Consider the following 24,198-nt stretch of genomic DNA (forward strand, 5'->3'; position numbering starts at 1 on the left):
CTTGCTGGAGAAGAGCCTGATGCTGGGAAAGATGGAGGGCAAGAGAAGAAGGGGACGACCGAGAATGAGGTGGCTGGATAGAGTCCCTGAAGCAGGAGGTGTGAGCTTAAATGGACTCCAGAAGATAGTAGAGGACAGGAAGGCCTGGAGGAACGTTGTCCATGGGGTCGTGATGGGTTGGACATGACTTCGCAACTAACAACAACAAAATTGAAGTATTTGGTCTCCCTGCCTATACACATCTATAGCAAGGGTGCGCCCCATCTTGCTTCTGTGCTTTTTGTGAGGGAGAACAAATTCTTGCCTTGGCCACTTACTTCACTTCAAGAAAAGAGCCATTTGCTCTTGGGCGAAGGCTGTTTTTCTGTCTTTTTTTGTCCTGTGAGGAGAGGCAGCAGCACAGTTTAAATGTGGTAAGGAAGCTTCATTTCTCTCATCCTTATGTACTTATGAATTTCTTTCTGTCCCCCCTTTTCAGTCTTGAATATTGAAGACTGAGCCATCAGGAACCCCCTTCCCTCCAATCTCCCCATGTATCTGAGCCAGGTACTTTTGAGTCAGTTCACATGAGCATGTATAAAAGCTAAACGATTAACATTGCTAATTGATTCCATTGGATTAAATATTGAAGGAAGCTCTCATTCTCAGTTCCTTTGGCTGAGTCTTTCTCCAAAGAGGAGAGAAAACAAACGGGACGTGAGCCTGGAAGGTGAGACTGGACAGCCATTTTTCTCTGAAATGGTATAGGGTCACCTGTTTGAGCAGAGGGTTCGACTAGAAGACCTCCAAGGTCCCTTCCAGCTCTATTCTGATTATTATTATTTTAAGGGCCCAAAGAGGATTAATCTCCTGGGTCTTGAAGGCTAACTCCAAAAAGGTCTCCCAAGCCTATGAGAATGAAGGTCCCACAGCATTGATGGCCAACAGGCCAACTCTCAAAAGAGTGCCAGGCTATTTGGAAGGACACCTGTGCAGACATGGTCTCCTCAGGAGTAGGTTATTGTACCTGAATAGTCTGGTTGGTTCCTGCAGTTAGTTTTGATCAGCACTATATTTGGATGGAAGTCTGGTGGATTTAAGCCTTCAAATAATGACCACGCACCACGCTTGTGAGTTTATTGAAGCGCTCCACAAACAATCCCATCAACAAACACATCGATGTACAACCAGCCTACGAATCCCTCAGGATCCAAATCAACCACACAACTAACCAGTGACAGCACCAACCTTCAACCGACCCACTCAGCCCCCGCCCCCAACCAGCACTTCATCTCCCAATGACCTTCATCTGATGTGACCTCCCCATTACAAGACCCATCACTAGACCCTCACTTGACGTGACTCTCCCATCATAAGACCTACTGACTACACCTTATAAACAGAAGAACATCAACAATGACATCCCCTAAACTCCGCTGAAGATGTTACCCAGCCTGGTAACGAAGCGTTCAGAAACCAACCCAGAAGCTCGGAGAACGAATCTCTGCTCTCCATGACTGTAAAAAATCTGTGGAAATCCTGATCTCCTGCTTGAGTAGGGAGCTGGACTAGAAGATCTCCAAGGCCCCTTCCAGCTCTATTCTATTCTATTCTATTCTATTCTATTCTATTCTATTCTATTCTATTCTATTCTATTCTATTCTATTCTATTCTATTCTATTCTATTCTATTCTATTCTGTTCTACTCTATTCTACTCTACTCTACTCTACTCTACTCTACTCTACTCTACTCTATTTACTCTACTCTATACTCTACTCTATTCTTCAGCTGCACCCATTTTTTTTTTTTTGTTACAGAGGAAGGATTTTGGCTGCCATATCTGGACTGCAACAATCTGGATGGCCTGTGGGTGGCAGCCAAGTACAGAGAGATAGACTAACAGATCTGCTTCAAGAACTGAAAAATTAAGCAGAAGGTGATTAAATATTGAATGCATAAAATTAAAAATAAATAATATAAATACAATTCCTATCAATAGCCTTCTACATAGTAGCCCTAAGGGGAATGATTGGTAGGGCTGTTTGGTCATTGATTGAATATAAAAAAGAAAGAGAAAAACATAGAGCTTCTATGAATATATGATCTGTTATTTCTGGGTGTTTCTTCAAGTTTTTTCTTTGCTTGGGTTTTTTTTGGTTTTTTTTGTAGCATCAACTACTAGAGATATAGTATAGTCAAGGCCATGGTTTTCTCAGTTGCAATGTATGGCTGTGAAACTTGGACCATAAGAAAGGGTGAGCGCCAAAGAATGGAGGCCTTTGAACTCTGGTGCTGGAGAAGACTCCTGCGAGTCCCTTGGACTGCAAGACGGTCAAACTGGTCAGTTCTAGAGGAGATCAACCCCAACTGCTCTTTAGAAGGCCAGATCCTGAGGTTGAAACTCAAGTACTTTGGCCACCTAATGAGAAGGAAGGACTCACTGGAGAAGAGCCTGATGCTGGGGAAGATGGAGGGCAAGAGGGGACGACAGAGAAGGAGGTGGCTGGACGGAGTCACCGAAGCAGTAGGCATGAGCTTCAGTGGACTCCAGAAGATGGTAGAGGACAGGAAGGTCTGGAGGAACGTTGTCCATGGGGTCGCAATGAGTTGGACACGACTTCGCAACTAACAACAACAACTAGAGGTACCCACAGGGAGGAAGGTAAGAAAGCCAACCCTGTCATGTGATCAAAGTCTGCCTCTTTTTTATCCATGTCACAGAAGGACATCTTTTTGGATCATATTAAAGAATGAGCAGATTTGTCTTTTGTTTAATATTTCTTAGGTTGGGTGCAGCTTAGAGATAAGGTGAGCTATAATTTTGTTTAGTTGGTTAATTAGTCTATCAAGAAAGAAGAAAAAGAGAAAGAAAGCCGAATTCATACACATTAGTATAAATTAATTATTATGTTAGATAAAGATATTTATTCCTAGGCAACACTTTGCTTTATGATGGTATTTCATGTCTGTATTTTTAAACCAAAAATAGGACTCCTTTTAAAAACAAAACAAAAAATATAATAAACAACATTTTGAAATGTCATCTGAGTATGACAAATTTATGTAACATTTCTTATTCATAAACATGTTTTTTGTTAAATTCCTTCCCATGAAGTAATGGGATACTCATAAACTTATATTTGCTTTGTCAAAACAGCCCATGTGGACGATTCCAGCTTTCTAGAATGTAAATGTTAAAAATAAAATGCATTCAGAAAATAATAAGAATAACTTGGAAATAGTAAATGGAAAAATAGGTTCTGTAAAACCAATGAAAAGTTGAATGAATTTCATATTCACATTTAAGGAGTTGATGGGAAAAGGGTGGAAGCCCACCTAACTGATTGAAAGGGGCTACCCCACCACTCTTGACAGTGGACCCATCCCGAGGACCAGGCATCCCCTCATCCTGAAAGAATTTGCCTCAAAGCTGCTTCCCAACTGTTTGCAGAACATCATCCCCAGCCAAAGTCTGCACATTCTGCAGTTAGAGTTTTAGTTTGGTTTTCATTGTGCTGAGAAGGAAGGAAGGAAGGAAGGAAGGAAGGAAGGAAGGAAGGAAGGAAGGAAGGAAGGAAGGAAGGAAGGAAGGAAGGAAGAGCTTGAATGGATGGAGGAGGGAGGAAAGAAGGAAGGAAAAAGAAAATAGCTTGAATGGATGGGAGGGAGGGAGGAAGGAAGGAAAGAAGGAAGGAAAGAAAGAAGGAAGGTAGCTTGAATGAATGGAGGAGGGAGGAAAGAAGGAAGGAAAAAGAAAATAGGTTGGATGGATGGATGGGAGGGAGGGAGGGAGGAAGGAAGGAAGGAAGGAAGGAAGGAAGGAAGGAAAGAAGGAAGGAAGGAAGGAAGGAAGGAAGGAAGGAAGAGCTTGAATGGATGGAGGAGGGAGGAAAGAAGGAAGGAAAAAGAAAATAGCTTGAATGGATGGGAGGGAGGGAGGAAGGAAGGAAAGAAGGAAGGAAAGAAAGAAGGAAGGTAGCTTGAATGAATGGAGGAGGGAGGAAAGAAGGAAGGAAAAAGAAAATAGGTTGGATGGATGGATGGGAGGGAGGGAGGGAGGAAGGAAGGAAGGAAGGAAGGAAGGAAGGAAGGAAAGAAGGAAGGAAAGAAAATAGCTTGAATGTGTGGGGAGGAAGGAAAGAAAAAGAAAATAGGTTGGATGGATGGGAGGGAGGAAGGAAGGAAGGAAGGAAGGAAGGAAGGAAAGAAGGAAGGAAAGAAGGAAAGAAAATAGCTTGAATGTGTGGGGAGGAAGGAAAGAAGGAAGGAAAAAGAAAATAGGTTGGATGGATGGATGGGAGGAAGGGAGGGAGGGAGGAAGGAAGGAATGAAGGAAAGAAGGAAGGAAAGAAGGAAAGAAAATAGCTTGAATGGATGGGGAGGGAGAAAAGAAGGAAGGAAAAAGAAAATAGGTTGGATGGATGGATGGGAGGGAGGGAGGGAGGAAGGGAGGAAGGAAAGAAAGAAAAAGAAAATACATTGAATAGATGGGAAGGAGGGAGAAAGGAAGTTGTATACAAAATATTCTTTCCCCCAGTTAGAAGATTCAGTTGATTCTTTGTTGGTCTCTAGTAAGAGCAGGAAAAACCGTTGACATTTGTGTGGAAGAATCTGAAGCTACTACTAAAATATTCAAGTTTTTTTTAGCAGTTCAAATATGTTCTTCACGTTTTGGGACCCCTTGTGCTAGTGGAAGTCCTTCCACGTGTCCCATTGCCCTTTCTTAGATTGGCTGGACCCCAGAGCTGGGAGCAAATAACAAAGCAGATTAGCTCTGCTGCAGCCCATTGCTAATCCATGAAGGAGAGGTGATTTGAAAACACACTATATAAATAAAAGAAATATTTTGCTCATAATATCCTGAGGAAGAGATATGCACTAAAGATTTTGTTATTGTACTATTGACTAACCCAATCACCATGCTGCTTTCCAAATACTCAAATGTAAAAGTGGAAAACCAATTAAAGCTTATTATAAAAATTTTTTTTCTTGCTAGTAAAATATCTTCTGCCAATAATCCTTTCTATCCTTCATCTACTAAAATTGCTTCTTTCTTTCTTTCTTTCTTTCTTTCTTTCTTTCTTTCTTTCTTTCTTTCTTTCTTTCTTTCTTTCTTTCTTTCTTTCTTTCTTTCCCTCCCTCCGTCCTTCCCTCCTTCCCTCCCTTCCTTTTTCAAAAAACAAAACCGACCCATTCAAAGTCTGTAGGAGGCATAACGCCATTTTTTTTTCTTTAACTGGAAAACATTGCAGTAATTAAAAAGTTGTTTCTGTTTCAAAATGAGAATTTCCAAGATTCCCAAAGCAAAAGCACAAGAGTACATAGGCAAGGGAGACAATAAGGCTTTCTCGTTCAAGCTTCCAGAAAGTGCTCATCTGGAAGGCTGGATACAGAAGTTGCATGGGGCACCAACCCACAGCGATAGGAAGAAGGAGGATGTGGTTGATAATGGAGAGAAAACCAAATTCAAGTAGAGGACACGGTGGGGGTGCGTCACATTTCCCACTGTGCTGTAAAAAGTCAGCAAACAAGCAAGGAAACGGGGGGGGTGACAGGTGGGGGCAAAGTGCTACCTAAAGGATGTAGTACAGGAGAAATGTTTTTCATGATCAACCCTGAAGGCGGAAAGCAATGCAGGCAGTCCTTGACTTATCACCCCAATTGAGCAAAAACAACACTTCTGTTGCTAAGCGTTGACACTGGTTAAGTGATTTTTTTTTTGCCCCATTTTACAACCTTTCTTGACACAGCTGTGAACAGCGAATCACTGCGGTTGTTAAATTAGCAACACAGTTGTTAAAGGGATCTGGTTCCCCCCGCCCCCCCCGACTTTGCAAAGTTGCAAAAGAGGGATCACGTGACCTAGGGACACAGCAACGGTCATAAGTATGAGTCCCTTGCCAAGCGTCTGAATTTTGATCCCATGATCCTGAGGCTGCTGCGAAGGTCGTAAGCGTGGAAAACGGTCATAAATAGGCATCAATACCTAGAACAGGTACCACTTTCTAGATATATTATCACTTTTTGCGATGCTGTTGTAACTTCGGCCACTAAATGAAATTGTAAGTTAAGGACTAGCTGTTAACTTTGTATTCCTCAGAGACGAAGCGCGGGACTGTGCAGAAATGGACAGACTGACACTGAAAATGAAAGAAAAAGAAGACTCAGAATATTTTCAAATATGAGATGTATTTTATCAATAGCTGGAAAAACGGGTTAGAGCAGTGGTTCTCAACCTTTTTAATGCCGCGACCCCCAACCGGTCGTAAGTCGAGGACTATTCAACCGGTCGTAAGTCGAGGACTACTCAACTGGTGCAGCACCGTTTGCAGAATGGGACTTTTGGCGGCTCAGCAGGGCAGAGACAGCCTGGACAATTCCTATTGGCTTTTGAAAGCCAATAGAATTAGACTCTATTCAAGAGAGTCTATTCTATTGGCTTTCAAAAGCCAATAGAATAAAAGGGAGTAGCACAGCTAAGAAAAAGGGAGAAAAAATGGCGGACTGCGTTGTTTGGCGACCCCCGTGAAATGGTCGTTTGACCCCAAATGGGGTCCTGACCCACAGGTTGAGAACCACTGGGTTAGAGAGTAGGATTTCAATGTGCATTATTAAGCAAATTGGAGGCAGACAACACGTTGTTTACTAAGCACTTATAAATTGTAAATACAGAAAATTAATAAAAAATATTATATATATATTAAAAAAAGGAATCCAAGTAGCAGAAAAGGGGTGATCAGCAGTGGTCTCCCCTGCCAGGGATTGGACTCTAATGTTGGATTCATATTTTGAATCAGAATGAAACACCTTATTTATACAACACATTAAGGCACAAAAATAAGCAACTCGGGCTTGGACTGGACAAGCTTAGCATGTTGTGTGAATGCAGTTGAAAAGTCTTTAACTGACTTGGTTGAATGTGTTGGCAGAACCAAGCCATTGAGTGTTGATGGAGATAGCAGTGATCCAGTATCTGAGGGGCTGCCACAAGGCAGAGGGGGGCAGGTTGTTCAACCAAAGCATCAGAGGGCAGGACAAGAAACGATGGTTGGAAACTGATCAAGGAGAGAAGCAACCTGGAATTAAGGAGAAACTTCCTGACAGTGAGGACAATCAACCAGTGGAACAGAAGTTGCCTTCAGAAGTTGTGGGTGCTCCATCACTGGAGATTTTTAAGAAGAGACTAGACATTCACCCTTCTGTGATGGTATAGGTTCTCCTGCTTGAGTAAGGGGATGGACTAGAAGACCTCCATGGTCCCTTCCAGCTCTATTCTATTCTATTCTATTCTATTCTATTCTATTCTATTCTATTCTATTCTATTCTATTCTATTCTATTCTATTCTATTCTATTCTACTCTACTCTACTCTACTCTATATTCTATTATATTCTATATTCTATATTCTATATTCTATTCTGTTCTGTTCTGTTCTACTCTACTCTACTCTACTCTACTCTACTCTATATACTCTACTCTACACTACTCTACTCTACTCTACTCTATTCTACTCTACTCTACTCTACTCTACTCTACTCTACTCTAGTCTATTCACAGTCAATCCAGGTCATGGTTATCCCAAAGATACTTTTTCAGGAGGCAACTGGATTTCCTTGTTTTTCTTTGAAGACGTTTCGTTTCTTGTCCAAGAAGCTTCTTCAGCTCTGACAGGATAGTGGGGAATGGAAAGATTTACAAAACAGCTGTCTGCAAGGAGTATAAATCTTTCCCTTCCCCACCATCCGGTCAGGGCTGAAGAAGCTTCTGGGATGAGAAGGGAAACGTCTTCAAAGAAAAACAAGAAAGTCCAGTTGCTCATGAAAAAGCATCTTTGGGAGAAGCTATGGAGTCTTGTGCTCCTAGGAATGGACAAACCCCTTCAGTGTCGATTACTGTTTTCCCACATTTCTCTATGCTTCAAATGATTCCTGTATTAGCTTGACAATCTGTGCACGCATTCACGCATAGCCTCTCAACTATAGGCAAAAAAATTGTAGACCATATTTATTTATTTATTCCATTTCAATAGCCGCTCAAACGAAGACTCAAGGGAATGCTGTATGTAAATAGAATGCATCTTTGTACATCATTTTAATGAATATGTGCATTTTAGTCTCATTTCCCCCCTTCCTATTATATATTCTTTTAATTAACGAACTGCACATTTTGTGAAGTGCACATTTTGAGGAATAACGATGCTGGTTAATGTCTTGGTTAAAATGCAAAATTAGATACATTTGCACTGGGATATAAATTAAACAACAATTCTGCTTTGACATTCATGCTTCAAATCAAAAGATGTCTTTGTAAAACTGCCTAAGCAGCCTTTCTTGAACTGGAGCAAAGATCCCCAACTTTTTGGGCACCAGGGATTGGTTCCGTGGAAAGAGGTTTTTCCACGGACCGGAGGGTGTGTGGTTTTGTGTGCTGCCTGCATCCCGCAGGTGGGGCTTTGTTTGTTTGTGTGGACCGGTTGCTCGCATGCTGCAGCCCGGTACTGGTCCACAGACCAGGGGTTGGGGACCCCTGAACTGGAGTTTCTCCAGAGGTGGATTCTTCATCCCCTCCACCCTCCCTGGATCTCCCCAACTGGCATTCCATTGCTGAACATCTGGGCAGCTCATCTCCAGATATCTCATAGGTTGGAGAGCTGGAAGAACAAACGATCCGGTTTTATGAGTCTTGGAAAGATACTTGTCTTTTTATTTATTTATTTATTTATGAGACTTATATACCACTTTAAGTGCAAGCACTCTCTAAGCGGTGTACACCAGTAAGCAATGTGTATGTGTATATATATATATATACATCGGACAAACCAACAGAAGAATAAGTGCACGCATTGAAGAACATAAGAACTCAGTCAAAAAAGAGGAACCAACATCTTCCCTGGTCCAACACCTTAAAGCCACAGGACATGAAATTGACTTTAAAAATACCAGAACCATTGCCAAAAGTGAACATTTTAATAACAGAATAATCAGAGAAGCCATCGAGATAGAAAAACGCCCACACAGCATGAACAAGCGAGATGATACCTCCCGCCTACCAGCCATTTGGAAACCTGCCCTTATTGACAAACGACTCCCTAACCCCAAAATCTTAAACCCCTCTGCAACTCAGACTAACCTGAGCACAACCAAACAGAACACTCCCCCAGCCAATCAGAGCACAGCCAAGCCCCTAACCATTCAGAACACACCTCCACCCAATCAGAACACAGCCAAGCTCCCATCCAATCAGTTCATACCCTCACTGGCAGTTAAAAGGAAGAAACAGCTAAAACCACACATTGCTGCTCAAAGCAAGAAGCTAAAAACACCAGCCTGAAGATGACGAATGTGACTTCGTCGAAACGTTGCCAAGACACTTCCAATTTTACGCGGGAGAAAACCCGAACAACCAAAGACCTATATACAAATACCCGCGAAAACCTCAGAAAACAAATATCGAACCTCTACGGGGAGGAAATCCACCATCTGACCAGGACCTATGAAAAACTTGAAGTCCAAAGAGCTTCCATTTTATGTGACCTCGCATTCCTACGTAACTGCCGAGATCAAAATCTAATCCCCACATGTTTCCAACTGAAATTCCACTCCAACTCTGCAGCCACCAAACGGATCCTGAAAAGAACAGAATTGGCCCTAATCAGAAATGAACTTCACACAAAAAGATTCCTCCTAGACCGAATTAACAAAGATCTCCTCACACTCCACCTCAAACTCAGCAACAAGATCCACCCCGCACTTTGGGACAAATCCAAACAACTCGCCGTCTGGAGAGCCGAAACACAGACCACCCTCAAGACAGATACACACACCAACAAACTCCGAAGACTACAAGAACGCCAGAAACAAACCCCTCCTCCCTCACAGCCACACATGAAACAAACAGTGCATAACATCTCAGATAGGATCCTCACCAAAGCCGAAACCAATGTCCTTTCCAAAGGATTCAACTTTGCAGTCGCTCCCAAACACATCCCCACTGAAACCATTATATGTGGAGTTGAAACCAGCCTGACCAAAATCAACCCCGATGACGCTAACAAAATCAGACTCAAAATCACCAACATCCTCTGCACCAGCAAGCCACCCAAAAGCAACTTACCCAAAGAGGAACAGACAGCACTACGTAACCTGAAAGAAGACACCAGCATAATAATCCTACCAGCAGACAAGGGCAACGCCACGGTGGTTATGAACACATCTGACTACCAAACCAAATTAACCAACCTACTCCAAGACTCCACATACAAACCCCTAAATACAGATCCCACCACCTACCTGGAAAAAACCACCAGATCCAAAATAAAAGCCTCCCCCATTAGCGAAGAGATCCAGCAAAGAATCATTCCCAGAGAGAAATCATCCAGATGCCCTAAACTCTATGGTCTCCCCAAGATACACAAAGAAGGAACCCCACTCAGACCTATAGTCAGCTCCATAGGCTCACCTCTACAAAACCTAGCCAAATTTCTCGCCAAACAACTACAGCCCTATGCAGAATCCATCACCTCACACGTAAAAAACTCATTCCAGTTTATAGAGATCATAAAGAAACAAAGCTTACAGCCCAGCGACCTACTAGTGAGCTTCGATGTCATATCCCTCTTCACCCAAGTGCCTATCAAAGAAGCCTTGACAGCTATTCAAAACAAATATAACCCCCCCAAACACATCTTAGATCTGACCAACCACTGCCTATCCAACACATACTTCATCTATAATGGACAAAAATACAAACAAACAGAAGGAGCACCCATGGGATCACCCCTCTCACCTGTCATTGCAAACCTCTACATGGAACACTTTGAAACCCAAGCTCTAGAAAAATTGGATCACAAACCCAAACTCTGGCTCAGATACGTAGACGACACCTTCATAATCTGGCCACATGGGAAAGAAAAACTGGACAACTTCCTCACACACCTCAACAGCCTACACCCCAAAATACAGTTCACCATGGAAACAGAAGCTAACAACCAACTTCCCTTCCTGGATGTCTTAGTCTACAAGAAATCCAATGGCTCCCTAGGACACACCATCTACCAGAAGAAAACACACACAAACCGCTATCTGCACGCTCTCTCACACCACCACCCAGCACAGATCAACTCTGTAGCCAAGACACTCATCTCCAGAACAAAACGCTTAGCTGACGAACAACACCTAAAACCCGAACTACACACTCTCACCAATGTACTAACATCCAATGGATTCCATAGAAATAAGATTACAAACCTAATCCAAAAAGAAACCCCCACTAAAATCCAAGACAAAGAACAAGAAAACGGCAAAGCCCTCCTCCCATACATAAAAGGCACCACAGACAGAATCAGTAAGATCCTCCATAAACACAACATCAAAACAGCATTCTGCACAAACAGAAAAATATCCACCATCCTTAGAAACCCCAAAGATAAAATTGAATTAGAAAATCAAGGAGTATACGAAATCCCATGCACCACTTGTCCCACCACATACATCGGACAAACCAACAGAAGAATAAGTGCACGCATTGAAGAACATAAGAACTCAGTCAAAAAAGAGGAACCAACATCTTCCCTGGTCCAACACCTTAAAGCCACAGGACACGAAATTGACTTTAAAAATACCAGAACCATTGCCAAAAGTGAACATTTTAATAACAGAATAATCAGAGAAGCCATCGAGATAGAAAAACGCCCACACAGCATGAACAAGCGAGATGATACCTCCCGCCTACCAGCCATTTGGAAACCTGCCCTTATTGACAAACGACTCCCTAACCCCAAAATCTTAAACCCCTCTGCAACTCAGACTAACCTGAGCACAACCAAACAGAACACTCCCCCAGCCAATCAGAGCACAGCCAAGCCCCTAACCATTCAGAACACACCTCCACCCAATCAGAACACAGCCAAGCTCCCATCCAATCAGTTCATACCCTCACTGGCAGTTAAAAGGAAGAAACAGCTAAAACCACACATTGCTGCTCAAAGCAAGAAGCTAAAAACACCAGCCTGAAGATGACGAATGTGACTTCGTCGAAACGTTGCCAAGACACTTCCAATTTTACGCGGGAGAAAACCCGAACAACCAAAGACCTATATACAAATACCCGCGAAAACCTCAGAAACATATATATATATATATATATATATATATATATATATATATATATATATATATATATATATATATATATTTGTTTTCTGAGGTTTTCGCGGGTATTTGTATATAGGTCTTTGGTTGTTCGGGTTTTCTATATATACATTGCTTACTGGTGTACACCGCTTAGAGAGTGCTTGCACTTAAAGCGGTATATAAGTCTCATAAATAAATAAATAAATAAATAATGAAGCAAGCTACCTCTTCGCCAGTTCGAAAGGAAAAGAAATTGAACATTTTCTTTGTTCTAACGAAGAATAATTTCTAAGCCAGAGCATTGTACAGTCACTGAAATTCTTGTAATTCTGTTCCTTCCATCTCAATAAATCCAGTTAAAGTGGGAAACTTGCTTGGAAGTATTACTTTGGGTGTGGCAACGGCTGATGGGCAGCCTATAGAAACAATCTACAACAGACGAAGGAGGCGGTGGAAACAAGAGCCATCAGCTACTTCTCTCTCATCACTGCAGCAGCAGAAGCAGCAGGCGTAAGACCACAAAAAACTCCCTATTTTCCTTTATTGCTGCAAAGTAATTGAGGTGATGGCTGAGGAGCAGCAGAAGCAGCGGAGAGAGCAGTGTCTCCATCTTCTTTGTCCCTTCTTTCCTTCTTGTCCTTCTGCATTTCTTCCTTCCATCCTTTTTGTCCCTTCTGCATTGCTATTCTATTCTGGCTCCACTCCAGTGTTAGGACGGGTTATGTCTTGTGTCTTTGGCAACTTTATTAGAGATAGTGACCGTTTGACCAAAACCATAAATAAATGTTGATTCACTGATTGATAGTGATGGCAAGATACAAATCTAGCAGTATTCCCCTTCATAACAGATCTGGTTTTTCTTGGAAGGTAAAAGCATACTTTTGTGCCTATTACCTTAGAAGATACAACAAAAAAATGCATGCACTGGGTCTCTAATGAACATTGTACCTCTAATTCTATTTATACTATTCTATGAGACTGGAGGCTAAAACATATAAGGAACGGTTGCTGGAATTGGAAATGTCTAGTTTAATGAAGAGAAGGATGAGGGGTGATCTGATAGCAGTGTTCCAGTATCTCAGGAGCTGCCACAAAGAAGAGGGAGTCAAGCTATTCTCCAGAACACCTGAAGGCAGGAGAAGAAGCAACGGGTGGAAACTAATCAAGGAGAGAAGCAATCTAGAACTAAGGAGAAATTTATCATGCTTTACTTTATTTCATCCGATCCCATTCTATTCCTTTCTATATGCTGTTCTGCTCTACCTGTCCCCTAATACTGCAGAAGTGAACCACAAAAAAGGCTCCATAGAGCACTGGGCAGACAAGACCAAATAAATAAGTTGCAGATATAAAGGGGTCTCCAGGTTGACTAGGATATTTTGCAAGGAATCGAGAATCGTATCTTAGCTTCTTCACTTGAGGCATTTTAATGCCTGCACCAGAAAAAACAGAATACTGTCAAGTACTGTAAAACTTGTGGCAAAGCTATTTTTGCACATGCGAATGGATATATACACATGCAAAATGATAGCCACAAATAGAAGCATCCTCCATCGTTAGTTACCCAAATGGGATAATAGTTTTAATGTCAAATTGTCTTCAATTTTTACGTTGCTATTTTTCCTCTCACAACAGCTGTAGGAAGATGACTGTAGAAAGAAAAGTGAAGCCGTGTTTCGCTTTCGCGTTCATGTAGATGAGGTGAGAGAACAGACGATTCCTAAATGAAGGGCTTAAAATTTAAAAGAGAGTCTGTTGGCAATAATCAAAATAATTCTTCTTGGCATAATAACGATGACAGTGCAGCTGGCTGGAAACATAATAAAACAAAGATGAGCAGAATCAGAAGCATTTGGAACGAAAAATAAAAATAAAGCTAGCACTTTCCTGATGTTACCTTGGGGGGGGGGGAAACACACCAAGAACTGAGCCTCCTAGTTCAATTGTCATGTTTTATACAAGATCAGAATTTATGGACTAATTCAATTGAGGACAATTTCCTGAAAGAGGAGGATAAGACAAATGAGGGGTCCTTGGAGCTCTCAGAGTTTGATTGTTTTCTGGCAGACGTTTCATCACCCAAACTACGTAACACTAGAAACTACAATATACACTAGAAACAAGATACATACACATGGTGAAACACCAAACTCCAATATACAGCAATTACAGCAGGAGACAGACGAGAAAGACTCCAGCAAAGCCTTCCCTTTTATACTCAGACTCTTAAAGGGATACACATACCTGCTAAGTCATTCCTATTATTGTATCATCCATCTTACATTACATCATTACATAAGCTGTTTAGCTTTTAAATCATTATCCTGACAAGGGAACTGTGGGTTTACACACTATGTGAACCAACAACATTTGTCTTCCTAACTACCCCACAAGATGGTAGAAAAAGGATAAAAGCTGGACAGTCTTCAAACACATGATGAATTCCTTTCCTAACTTGGGGATTCTGTGATATTTTGGTAGTAACACTCCTGGAATTCCCCTGTGCCTTTTAGTCTCAAGCCTTCTAAAAGGTACCAGATGGAGGAAATTGTGAGAAAGTTCAGAAGGAAATTATGGGGAAGGCTCCTCACACAGTGATACCAAAGTAATGTCCATGCATGTAAGCATAAAGAAGGAAGTTTCCATTTACACTTCTGGTTCTCAAAGAGTTAAATCGGGAACGGCATCCCAAGAAGCATGAAAAGCTGTTGCCAGGTGACAACCTACACCAAATCTTCTAGGAACTCCATCACCTTTAACATTCAGGACTCAGGGAGAGCAACTGCTGCCTGTGCATTATGGATCATCAAGCTATTGACAATTGCACCCAGGAATCCATTTGAAATTCTGCAAGGAAACTCATGCATCATGCTCAGAAGAGAGTTTGGGAAGACAGACGCCCTTATTTACATTTTCGTTACTTAGGCTCCTACAAGCAATGAACATTTTCTCGGCTTTTATTTACACCCAGGCCTAAGGAAAGCATTTCACCAACTCTGAAGCTAGCAGAAGCACTTCCTTCCCTCCCCTGTTCCTCCCACCCAAAAAAGCAACAGAGCAGTAGGGTTCCAGGTTCTTCTTAGATGTCAAAACTAGTATTTTATTTATTAACTTGCTTTTCCTGCCCAGCACTCTCGGAGTGGCAGATCCATCAAAGGAATGTTATTCTGACACTGTGTCCAGAGATTTCTGCGTAGATTTAGCACCGTCTGTCCTTTGCAGCCTCTGAGCTCCTGAGAGATTGAACTGAATAATGCATTTGGTTAGCAAGCTGTCAGAGACGCAGAGACGGTAACTAAAGCATTTAGAGGTTCACTAAGTTACAATGCCACATGAAGGAGAAATTCAACTGGTGGGGCTAGGCTGGGTCGCTTAATGCATTACTTCATTCAGTGCAATCGTGGTATATTTTATTATTATTATTTATTTTGCAGAGGAACAAAATTTCCGTGGACCTGCAAGACAGATGTCAGCACAGAAATATTTTACATGGACAAGTAGCTTTATGAAATGAAGATCCCATATAGAAGAGAATAGCTCGGGGTAAGATTGTGGGGTCCCCGGTGCTCTGTGAGCTTGGTTGTTCTCTTGCAGACATTTCATTATCCAAATAGGTAACATCATCAGTGCACTGGGCCTAGCTGGCTAATGAAACATCCAAATAACTCCTTAATTATGTGAAAATGTCACTTCTGAAACCACAACATTATAATCCAGAATTAGACAATTACTTCATTGGACTCAGTAATATTTCTTTAAAGAGACATCTCTTTGGTCATCTTCCCTCTAGTTATTATAGCGCCTTTAGAGCAGTAAGGGGCTACTGAAAGCACAAAAATATTTATATATTTGTGTCTGGGGGGGTGACTGGAGCTTGGTATCTTACTGTCAGGCAAACGATGACCACATGATCCCCAGGACACTGCAACCATCATAAATACAGGCCAGTTGCCAAGCACTCAAATTTTGATCACACGACCATGGGGATGCTGCAACAGTCACATGAAAAACAGTCGTAAATCACTTTTTTCAATACCGTTGTAACTTAAACAGTCACTAAATGAATTGTTGTAAGTCGAGGACTACCTGTGTTCCCAAGTCATGGAGATTTGCCTGGTCCAGGAAAGATGGAGAGAAGCTTCTTTAACTCCATTCATAAGGCATGCCTAGTGGCAATCTCTTACTAGTGTTTCTCCATCTGGGAACTGAAAGTTGTGTGGATTTCAACTTGCTGGCTGAAGAATTCTGGGAGTTATAATCCACCCACCTTTCAGTAGCCCAGGTTAAAGAACTCTAAATAAAAGTCATATCCTACTTACTCCATTATATGGACCCACTGGGTCACCATTGGGGGCAAATGCCAGGGATGACCCCACAGTATTCTACCTTTAAAAATTTTTGTTCTTCTACTAAGCTACATGTCTCTCCCTACAGGTGAGGCAAATAAATAGTTTCAAAGCCACCGTATTTTGGGGCAGAGAGGAGGCGATTCTAGATGACAACCTGTCGTGTTCAAAGTTTCCTTAACTGGGACTGAAAAGTTAGCAGAATATGAAATATTTATTTCCTACAAACTGCTCCGTAAGCTTATTGCTCTGATGGAATAAAAATAAGGCCTTGCCATTTCCAAGCAAGCTGAAGTTATTATCAATTTGTTCCTGATATAAAGGAGTGATTTCCAGAGACTTACATATGCTCTCTATAGAAAAAGAAAATGATAAAATCCCATTAGCATTCAAAAGCAGATGCAATTGCTGGCACTCTGGAGGTACACTCAGCCTGCATTTAATCAAAAACACCAGCTATGGCTTGAATCGTCTTAGCTGGACTGAGTGGCCTGCAGAAGTGTGCTTGAGGAAGACATCCAGAATCAAGCAAAGAATTGGACCGGAGTAACATTTATTGTCAAAGTAAATCCATTCTTGTGCAAGCATAATTATTGCTAATTAACTCAACAAGCTCTATGTCCTAGTGGTCAACTGCAATTCTGAATGCAAGGTACATTTGAAAGCATGTTGGTTTTCTTATCCCAAGAGGAACATGGAATCAAGTCACTCTTTCAAGCAGAAATGTGTTTATCTCCTTGTAACATAATGTTAGCACCATCTGGAGGATGACTGCGATTCTGCAACCCAAAGCAATCTCTTTAACGGGGCTTTTAATAAGGAAAACGAGCCTTGTCATTTTGTTTCCATCTTTTTGTTGTTTGATGTTATCTTCCGGAGCCATTTGGAAATGAGCAACATAATGACATAGCAAGTGAATAAATATTATTGTTATTGACAACAACATAGTATACTTGCAAAAGAAGCTACAGGCTCAGAAAAATCTTGCCATTTGTTTGGGGTTGAAAACAAGCCCCTCAATCAATCAGAACAGCTGGAAGGGACCTTAGAGGTCTTCTAGTCCAATCCCCTGCTCAAGCAGGAGACCCTAGACCAGGATTCTTCACTGGCTGAAGAATTCTGGGAGTTGAAATCCACAAGTCATAAAAGGGCCAAGTTGGAAGACCCCTGCCTTATAACATCCTGACCTGCCATACTGGCTGCAAGAGATTGCAATTGCAATTCTCGCTGGCTGCAGACGGGAGTATTTATTCCAGGGTTTTTTTCATGCTAGGCTGGGGAATTCTGGGAATTGAAATCCGCCCGTCTTAAAGCTGCTAAACTTGAAAGACGCCGTTCTAATCTGATTGCAAATTTGATTGCTCATTTTAGTCCCAGAATAACCACCCTGCGAAAACAGGAACTTTGCGTAGGGACTCCCCAGCCCTCTTCCCGCATTTAAACCAACTTCCTATCCTGGCTCCGCTTAGAAATCTCCCCCCACCCGCGCATCGCCTCCTTCCTCCATCCCAGGCTTTGCAAAGACAGCCAGGGAGCCGCTGGACCACGTGACCGAGCAAAAGAAGGCAGTCCCTAAGCCCCGCCCCTTCTCGCAAGCACACTTCCGGCTTCCGCCGCTGTCCGGGCCAGCCGCTTCCGGGCGGAGCTCCATAGCAACCGAGGCCTACCCGGTGGACGCCGCTCGATTGGAGCCTGGTCGGCGGAGTCATGGTAAAAGGGAAGGACGGGCCGTGGGGTGGGGGATTATGGGGCAGGGGCGGCTCAGAGCTGCGGACTGCCCCGGGGAAGCGGGAGCCCGAGAGGAGCCGGCGTCGGCTTGGGATGGGTGGGAAAGGACGAGCAGAACAATGGCGGGCCGGGGGATCTATCTTGCCCCGCTTGGACTGGCTGTGCATTCTGGTATAGGGTTTCCTACCTGAGCAGGGGGTTGGACTAGATGACCTTCAAGGTCCCTTCCAACATCATCATCATCATCAGTACTACTACTACTACTACTACTATATTCCTTGCAAGTCATCTGGTCATTCGTGGTTATCATTTGGTGTTCATTTTTACATCAAATTATAAATTCAGAGCCACAGAAGGGCCTGCCTCTCTCTGTTGAATAGCTTGGAGTAAGCTGAATTTGCAGCCTCTTATAACCTGGGCAGTGTAGATTTTTACAGCTAGGTATTGATGAAACAACCTGGGCATATGAAGGAAGCTGTTTCTTGCTCACAGATAAAACAGAAGTAATTTGCACATAAGTTAAATTGGATTTTGTAAACTAATTATTAGGAAATAGGTTTCAGTTATTGACTAGCCCAGATAATATAGACGATAGATTTGAACTAATAAAGGATACTATTATTAAGGTGATGATGTATTAGGGTGAGAAATAGAAAAGGTTTATGAAATAAAATGAGATTGTATTTAAGTAACTAATATGTGTATTTTAGACATTAGAATCTTTATGAAGTGAGATAAAGGAAATTTGGGCTACCTGAAAGTTAAATACTATGGATAGTAAAGGTTAAATCTGAATACTGTAATTAAAAATTAGGTAAAATTTAATAACAGGGTATGGATTGTTTATCGAGATTTATTAAGATATGTATAAGCAAAAAATGTAATTATAAATGCGATAATGAAGTTTTTACTGAGTTTGATACAATTAGAAGTTCACTAGATTAAATATGAATTAGCAAATGTTAAGGGAACAGAGAAGAAATACTTGATGATGTAATCTGAGATACCTACTAAAGATTTTGTTATTGAACTATTGTTTAACCCAGTCACCACATTGCCTTCCAAATACTCAAATGTAAAACTGGAAAACTAATAAAATATTTTTTTTTTTAAAAAAAAAAAAAGAATAAATTGGATTTTGAGGAACTGGATCACTGGCATCTTAACCGTGACCACTGCTTCCTTCGAAGGAGAAGTGCCAAAAGGGAAAGCAAGTTGCCAGCAGGAAAACCACAGAGGATAATGCAGTAGCGATTCATCTCTGTTTTTAAGACATGGAGAGAAGTCACTGACAGATTCCAGCCAACCACGACTGCTCAGCATGTGGTCTTTAACATGACACAGCTCTCCCTGTTGTTTCTGAGTTGGTTCATTCAGGGAGAGCGCCTCTTCTTCAAAATGCTACCATTGAACAGCTACAGTGGTGCAGGTGCTTCTCCATAACGGAACCAAGATGAAAGCCATTGGATAAGCCAGGGAGAGAGGGAAGGAAGAAGTAGATTTGCTCACCAGCATTTCTTTGCTAGTGCTCTATGGCTGCCTATATTGTGGAGATAGAGCCCAAAGTCAGGCAAGCGGTAGTATGTTAAAAAAATACATTTGCTGAGGCTTTACAGCAGTGGTTCTCAATCTGTGGGTCGGGACCCCATTTGGGGTCAAACGACCATTTCACGGGGGTCGCCAAACAACGCAGTCCGCCATTTTTCCCCCCTTTTCCTTAGCTGTGCTACTCCCTTTTATTCTATTGGCTTTTAAAAGCCAATAGAATAGACTCTCTTGAATAGAGTCTAATTCTATTGGCTTTCAAAAGCCAATTGGAATTGTCCAGGCTGTCTCTGCCCTGCTGAGCCCGCCAAAAGTCCCATTCTGCAAACGGCGCTGCACCAGTTGAGTAGTCTTCAACTTACGACCGGTTGAGTGGTCCTCGACTTACGACCGGTTGGGGGTCATGGCATTAAAAAGGTTGAGAACCACTGCCTTACAGCCTAGTTTTCAAATTTCATACTTCAGTAATGTTGTTTCTTTTGCAGGCGGAGGTAGAAGAAACATTGAAAAGGATTCAGGCCCACAAAGGAGTTATTGGCACTATTGTTGTAAACGCAGAAGGTAAATATCTAGCATACATGCACACACAAACTCTAAACAAAATGGAGAACTTTTTGGAGCCATACAACATACTAAGCTAAAGTATCACGTGCTCGTTGTGGCTCCAGGGGATTCAGTTAACTATGGGTTACTGCTTTTGATAAATAGCCTGCATTTATGCAGCGTAGATCAAGAGTGGGCAACCATCTCCAGGCTGAAGTCCTTGTTTAGTCCTCAAAAATCCACCAGAAGCTGCCTTCTAAAAAGTTGGTAAGAACTAAGCAATACATCCTCTATTGAAATTAATCAGCACAGCAGACAAACAATTGACTTTGTTCCCCACAATGATTTTCTTTTCATCACCAGTAGCAGTTATTGAACTAATTAACTTAAGACCCTACCTAATGAGTGTAGATTTCTCCATAGGTTAAATGATAACCAATAGAGCAAATCAAAAGCATCTGTTATTTTAAGCTAAAAGAACACACAATATATCACTAGAACATTTGCATTCCTAGCTAGGAGATGGAGGCTGGCCTTGAATTTCATTCTGTTGCTTTTAATAATTGCAGGCTATTTTACAATTTTTGTTCTCTCTTACCTGCCAGTCATGTTCAATTCCCATTCAAAAATGGCTAGATGAAAATATGACTAGACTTTCCCAAATGTTTTCTTATCAGAAAAAATCAAATCAGCTTAATATTTGTTATCTTTTTAAAATGCACAAGAAGCCTATCATCTCCTTTCAATAAAATAATCACAAATCAGGATTATTGTAATACAATATAACTGTTGCCTACCTCCAAATAAAGCAAGTCTATTATTCCTTCCCAAGTTCTGAAACTCTGAAACAGTTTGCTGAGAATCCCTTCTTAGCACAGACTGGTTCACAGCTTTGGAGAATAGTTATGAAACAGGAAATGGAGAATATATAGGACCCCCCCCCCACAGCAAACAATTATTTCATTCTTTAACCAGGTCATCTTGATTCACAGTTATTGTATTCACTTGTTCACCTTTCTACAAACATTTAATGCTAATCCCTTAAAAAAATACTTCGAAAAGCAAAACAAATCCCCAAGGAAATCAATTAACAAGTGGGATCTTAAACTGAAAGTATATTAGATTAATTGTAGCAAGGATATGGTCTGTTGTATCTGGCATACGTGCTTGTTTAAATTGACACCTTGCCCAGACTGATACTGCCTTTTACACTGCCACAAAGAGGTTTTCTTTCCTTGCTTCTGATATTAAAAAAAACCTGGGGACTGATTTCTTCCAAGGTCATGGAAGTTCATAAACTTCTTTCCTTTAACCTTAATAGGCTGGTGGTAATTTGGTGCTTCTTGCATCAAATTCAGGGTAGTTATAAAGGGGGCATTTTTTATTTTTTTTTGCACTAGATAAAATTCCCTCCTTCCAACAGAAGTGTCAAAACTCCCATTTATTTAGCAAAACATTCACTCTGATTAATATCCCAGGGTATCCACCGCTTCTGTCCTTTTTAGGACTGCCTCTGGCATAAAACGAGATTGTAAGGAAGATTCCTCCCCTACCGCAGCAATTAGTTTCATCTGTTCTTAGCAACATATCAGAAAGATAAGTTCCAAGTCATGACCTGCTTGACAGGGCAATTCTATAAAAGTAACTCATGGATATGGGTGCTGCTTAACCTTTAAGTATGTAGAGATTGAATTGTACTTTAATTTCATTAACATGGAATTTAAGTGACTACAAAGACTTGTTCCTGGCTTTTTTTTTTTCTTGGTGTGCAATGATTGTCAGTCTGTCTTATGGAATCTTGTCTATTGAAAAGCCATCTCAGTATTTGTTATATACTGCCTTGGAATACTGTCTCCAGTTTTGGTCATTGCTATAGAAAAAACATAAGAGACTTTAGAAAGAGTGCAAAGAAAAGCAGAGACTATTAGAGAGACCAGAGGTTAAACCCTACAATGATTGGTTGAAGGGATTGGGAATGTCTAGTTCAGGGGTCCTCAAACTTGGCCACTTTAAGATGTGTGGACTTCAACTCCCAGAATTCTCCAGCCAGCCAAGTTTGAGGATCCCTGGTCTAGTCTAATGAAGTAAAGGACAAGGAGTGACATGGTAGCAGTCTTCCAATATTTGAGGACCACAGACAAGAGAGGTTCGTCATATTCTCTAAAGCACTCCAAGATCAGGAGAAGAAGCAATAGGTGGAAGCTCATGAAAGCTCATGTGTACACTGCTGGGTGTATAGTGAATGTCCAGTGTTCAAATGCTGGCAAATATTTCAAACCAAGACATTTGTGCTGCCAGCCTCTAATTTAGTAAATTATTGGCAGCTTCTCTGAATTCCAGAAGACGGGCTGTTCTCAGTTCAGGCACAGCTGGATTTCCCCCGCCCCCCAGGGTACTGATAGCATTGAAAAGTTTGGCTACATGGCTCCAAATCATTTTAAAGCCATTTCTAATACTCTTTTTCTCAGGGATCCCAATCCGAACAACGCTCGACAACTCCACCACAGTTCAGTATGCTGGCCTTCTTCACCAGCTTACCATGAAAGCAAAGAGCACAGTCAGAGACATTGATCCCCAGAACGATCTCACCTTCCTCAGGATTAGATCAAAGAAACATGAAATTATGGTTGCCCCAGGTAATAACTTTTGTCTTTTCCCTGCCGTTGCTTTGATGGATCGTGATGTTCTTTAAATTTCTGCAAGCCTGCCACAAAATGTCTGTTTAATCATACGTTATTTAAGGGGGAATCACTTTAAGGATAAGCTGCCTGATGCCAGGGCTTTCAAAGGTTGACATATCAAGACAGCCAAGTCTTATTTTATCTGTCAGGAATATGTCAGCCTCTGAATCCAGCTGGTGGCTATACTGAATGAGATGAAGAACTGATCTAAGGCAGCTTGTTAGGGTAATGGGAATAATTGTTCCAAGATGGATTTGCCCAATTAATACAAACAGTTGCAATAATTAACCATTATTGCAACAGTTTACATTTGGAAGACAGTTTAACATATTAAACAGATTTTCTCTTTTTAGGTGTATACATCCTAATGGTATTGAACTATTACAATTATGATACTGTGTTGAAAAGTGAAGTTTTACTTCTCATGGTGGGGAAACTGGAATAAGCAGTGGCTTTGTTTGTATCAACCATAATAAATTATTAAAATGAATATTAGAAATCAAATATAGAATAAAAACTGCTGTATTCATTGTTCCCATTATTTCCTCCTCCCACAGATAAGGAGTACCTTCTTATTGTTATCCAGAATCCATGTGAATAGATCTACTACACCACTCTAAGAGAGCAGTGCTACAATTTCTGAGGTGTCCAGTCTAACATATACTAAATTAATGTTATAACATGCCACTAAGAAATTTATCTCAAATGTAAATCTGCGGAATCAGGAAAGGTCCTTGTCTCATTGTACGATCTCATTGTATTTGCCTTTTGATTATGAAAATGTATTCCTAACTCCTTAAAAAAATAATAAACTCAAATATTTAAAGTATGTGTTAATTTGAATGTGTCTGTGTATAATACTCAAACACACGTCTAAAACTAGAACTACCACTAAAACTAAAAAAAAATAGAATGAAGGAATGGTTGCAATTCAGCTGAAGATAAAATATATTTAAATATCTTTCAGTTTGACAGATATTCAGATTCAAATGAAATATATTTAGAATTAGCGGCTTCAGTAACATATTAGGCTCCACTGAGGGGGAAAAATAAATTTTTAGTTTTTTCTGATTGAATTCATTAAAAGCTACATTTGGCAGCCCCTAAAACTAATGTTGCCATTTTTCTTATTCAATTTGCTTAAAGCATATTTATGTGGCTATAAACATAATTCAGAGTAGCTTCCAAATAATATAATACTGTAGACCAATTCTTAAACACGTGGAAAAGGAATTATGACGAATG

The 24,198-nt window shown here is 41.1% G+C and overlaps 1 protein-coding gene across 1 annotated transcript; it reads left to right on the forward strand.

Annotated features, from left to right (window-relative positions):
• The first annotated feature begins 18,019 nt into the window (after positions 1-18,019).
• DYNLRB2 (dynein light chain roadblock-type 2) lies at positions 18,020-23,782 on the forward strand. Its single transcript, XM_039353467.1, has 4 exons — positions 18,020-18,166; positions 20,215-20,290; positions 22,741-22,908; positions 23,511-23,782. Exons 1-4 carry the CDS (start codon positions 18,164-18,166, stop codon positions 23,552-23,554), a joined length of 291 nt encoding a protein of 96 aa, XP_039209401.1. The 5' UTR covers positions 18,020-18,163; the 3' UTR covers positions 23,555-23,782.
• Positions 23,783-24,198: the final 416 nt, after the last annotated feature.

This window comes from Crotalus tigris, unplaced genomic scaffold (assembly GCF_016545835.1).
Source record: "Crotalus tigris isolate CLP2741 ecotype Arizona unplaced genomic scaffold, ASM1654583v1 scf7180000018525.42219311030:4301911, whole genome shotgun sequence".
In the NCBI taxonomy this organism is placed as follows: Eukaryota; Metazoa; Chordata; class Lepidosauria; order Squamata; family Viperidae; genus Crotalus; species Crotalus tigris.

Excerpts from the sequence above, each read along its gene's own strand:
- DYNLRB2 (XM_039353467.1), top strand. Across the intron at positions 20,291-22,740 it reads TATTGTTGTAAACGCAGAAG|GGATCCCAATCCGAACAACG; the intron begins GTAAATATCTAG and ends TCTTTTTCTCAG. Across the intron at positions 22,909-23,510 it reads TGAAATTATGGTTGCCCCAG|ATAAGGAGTACCTTCTTATT; the intron begins GTAATAACTTTT and ends CTCCTCCCACAG.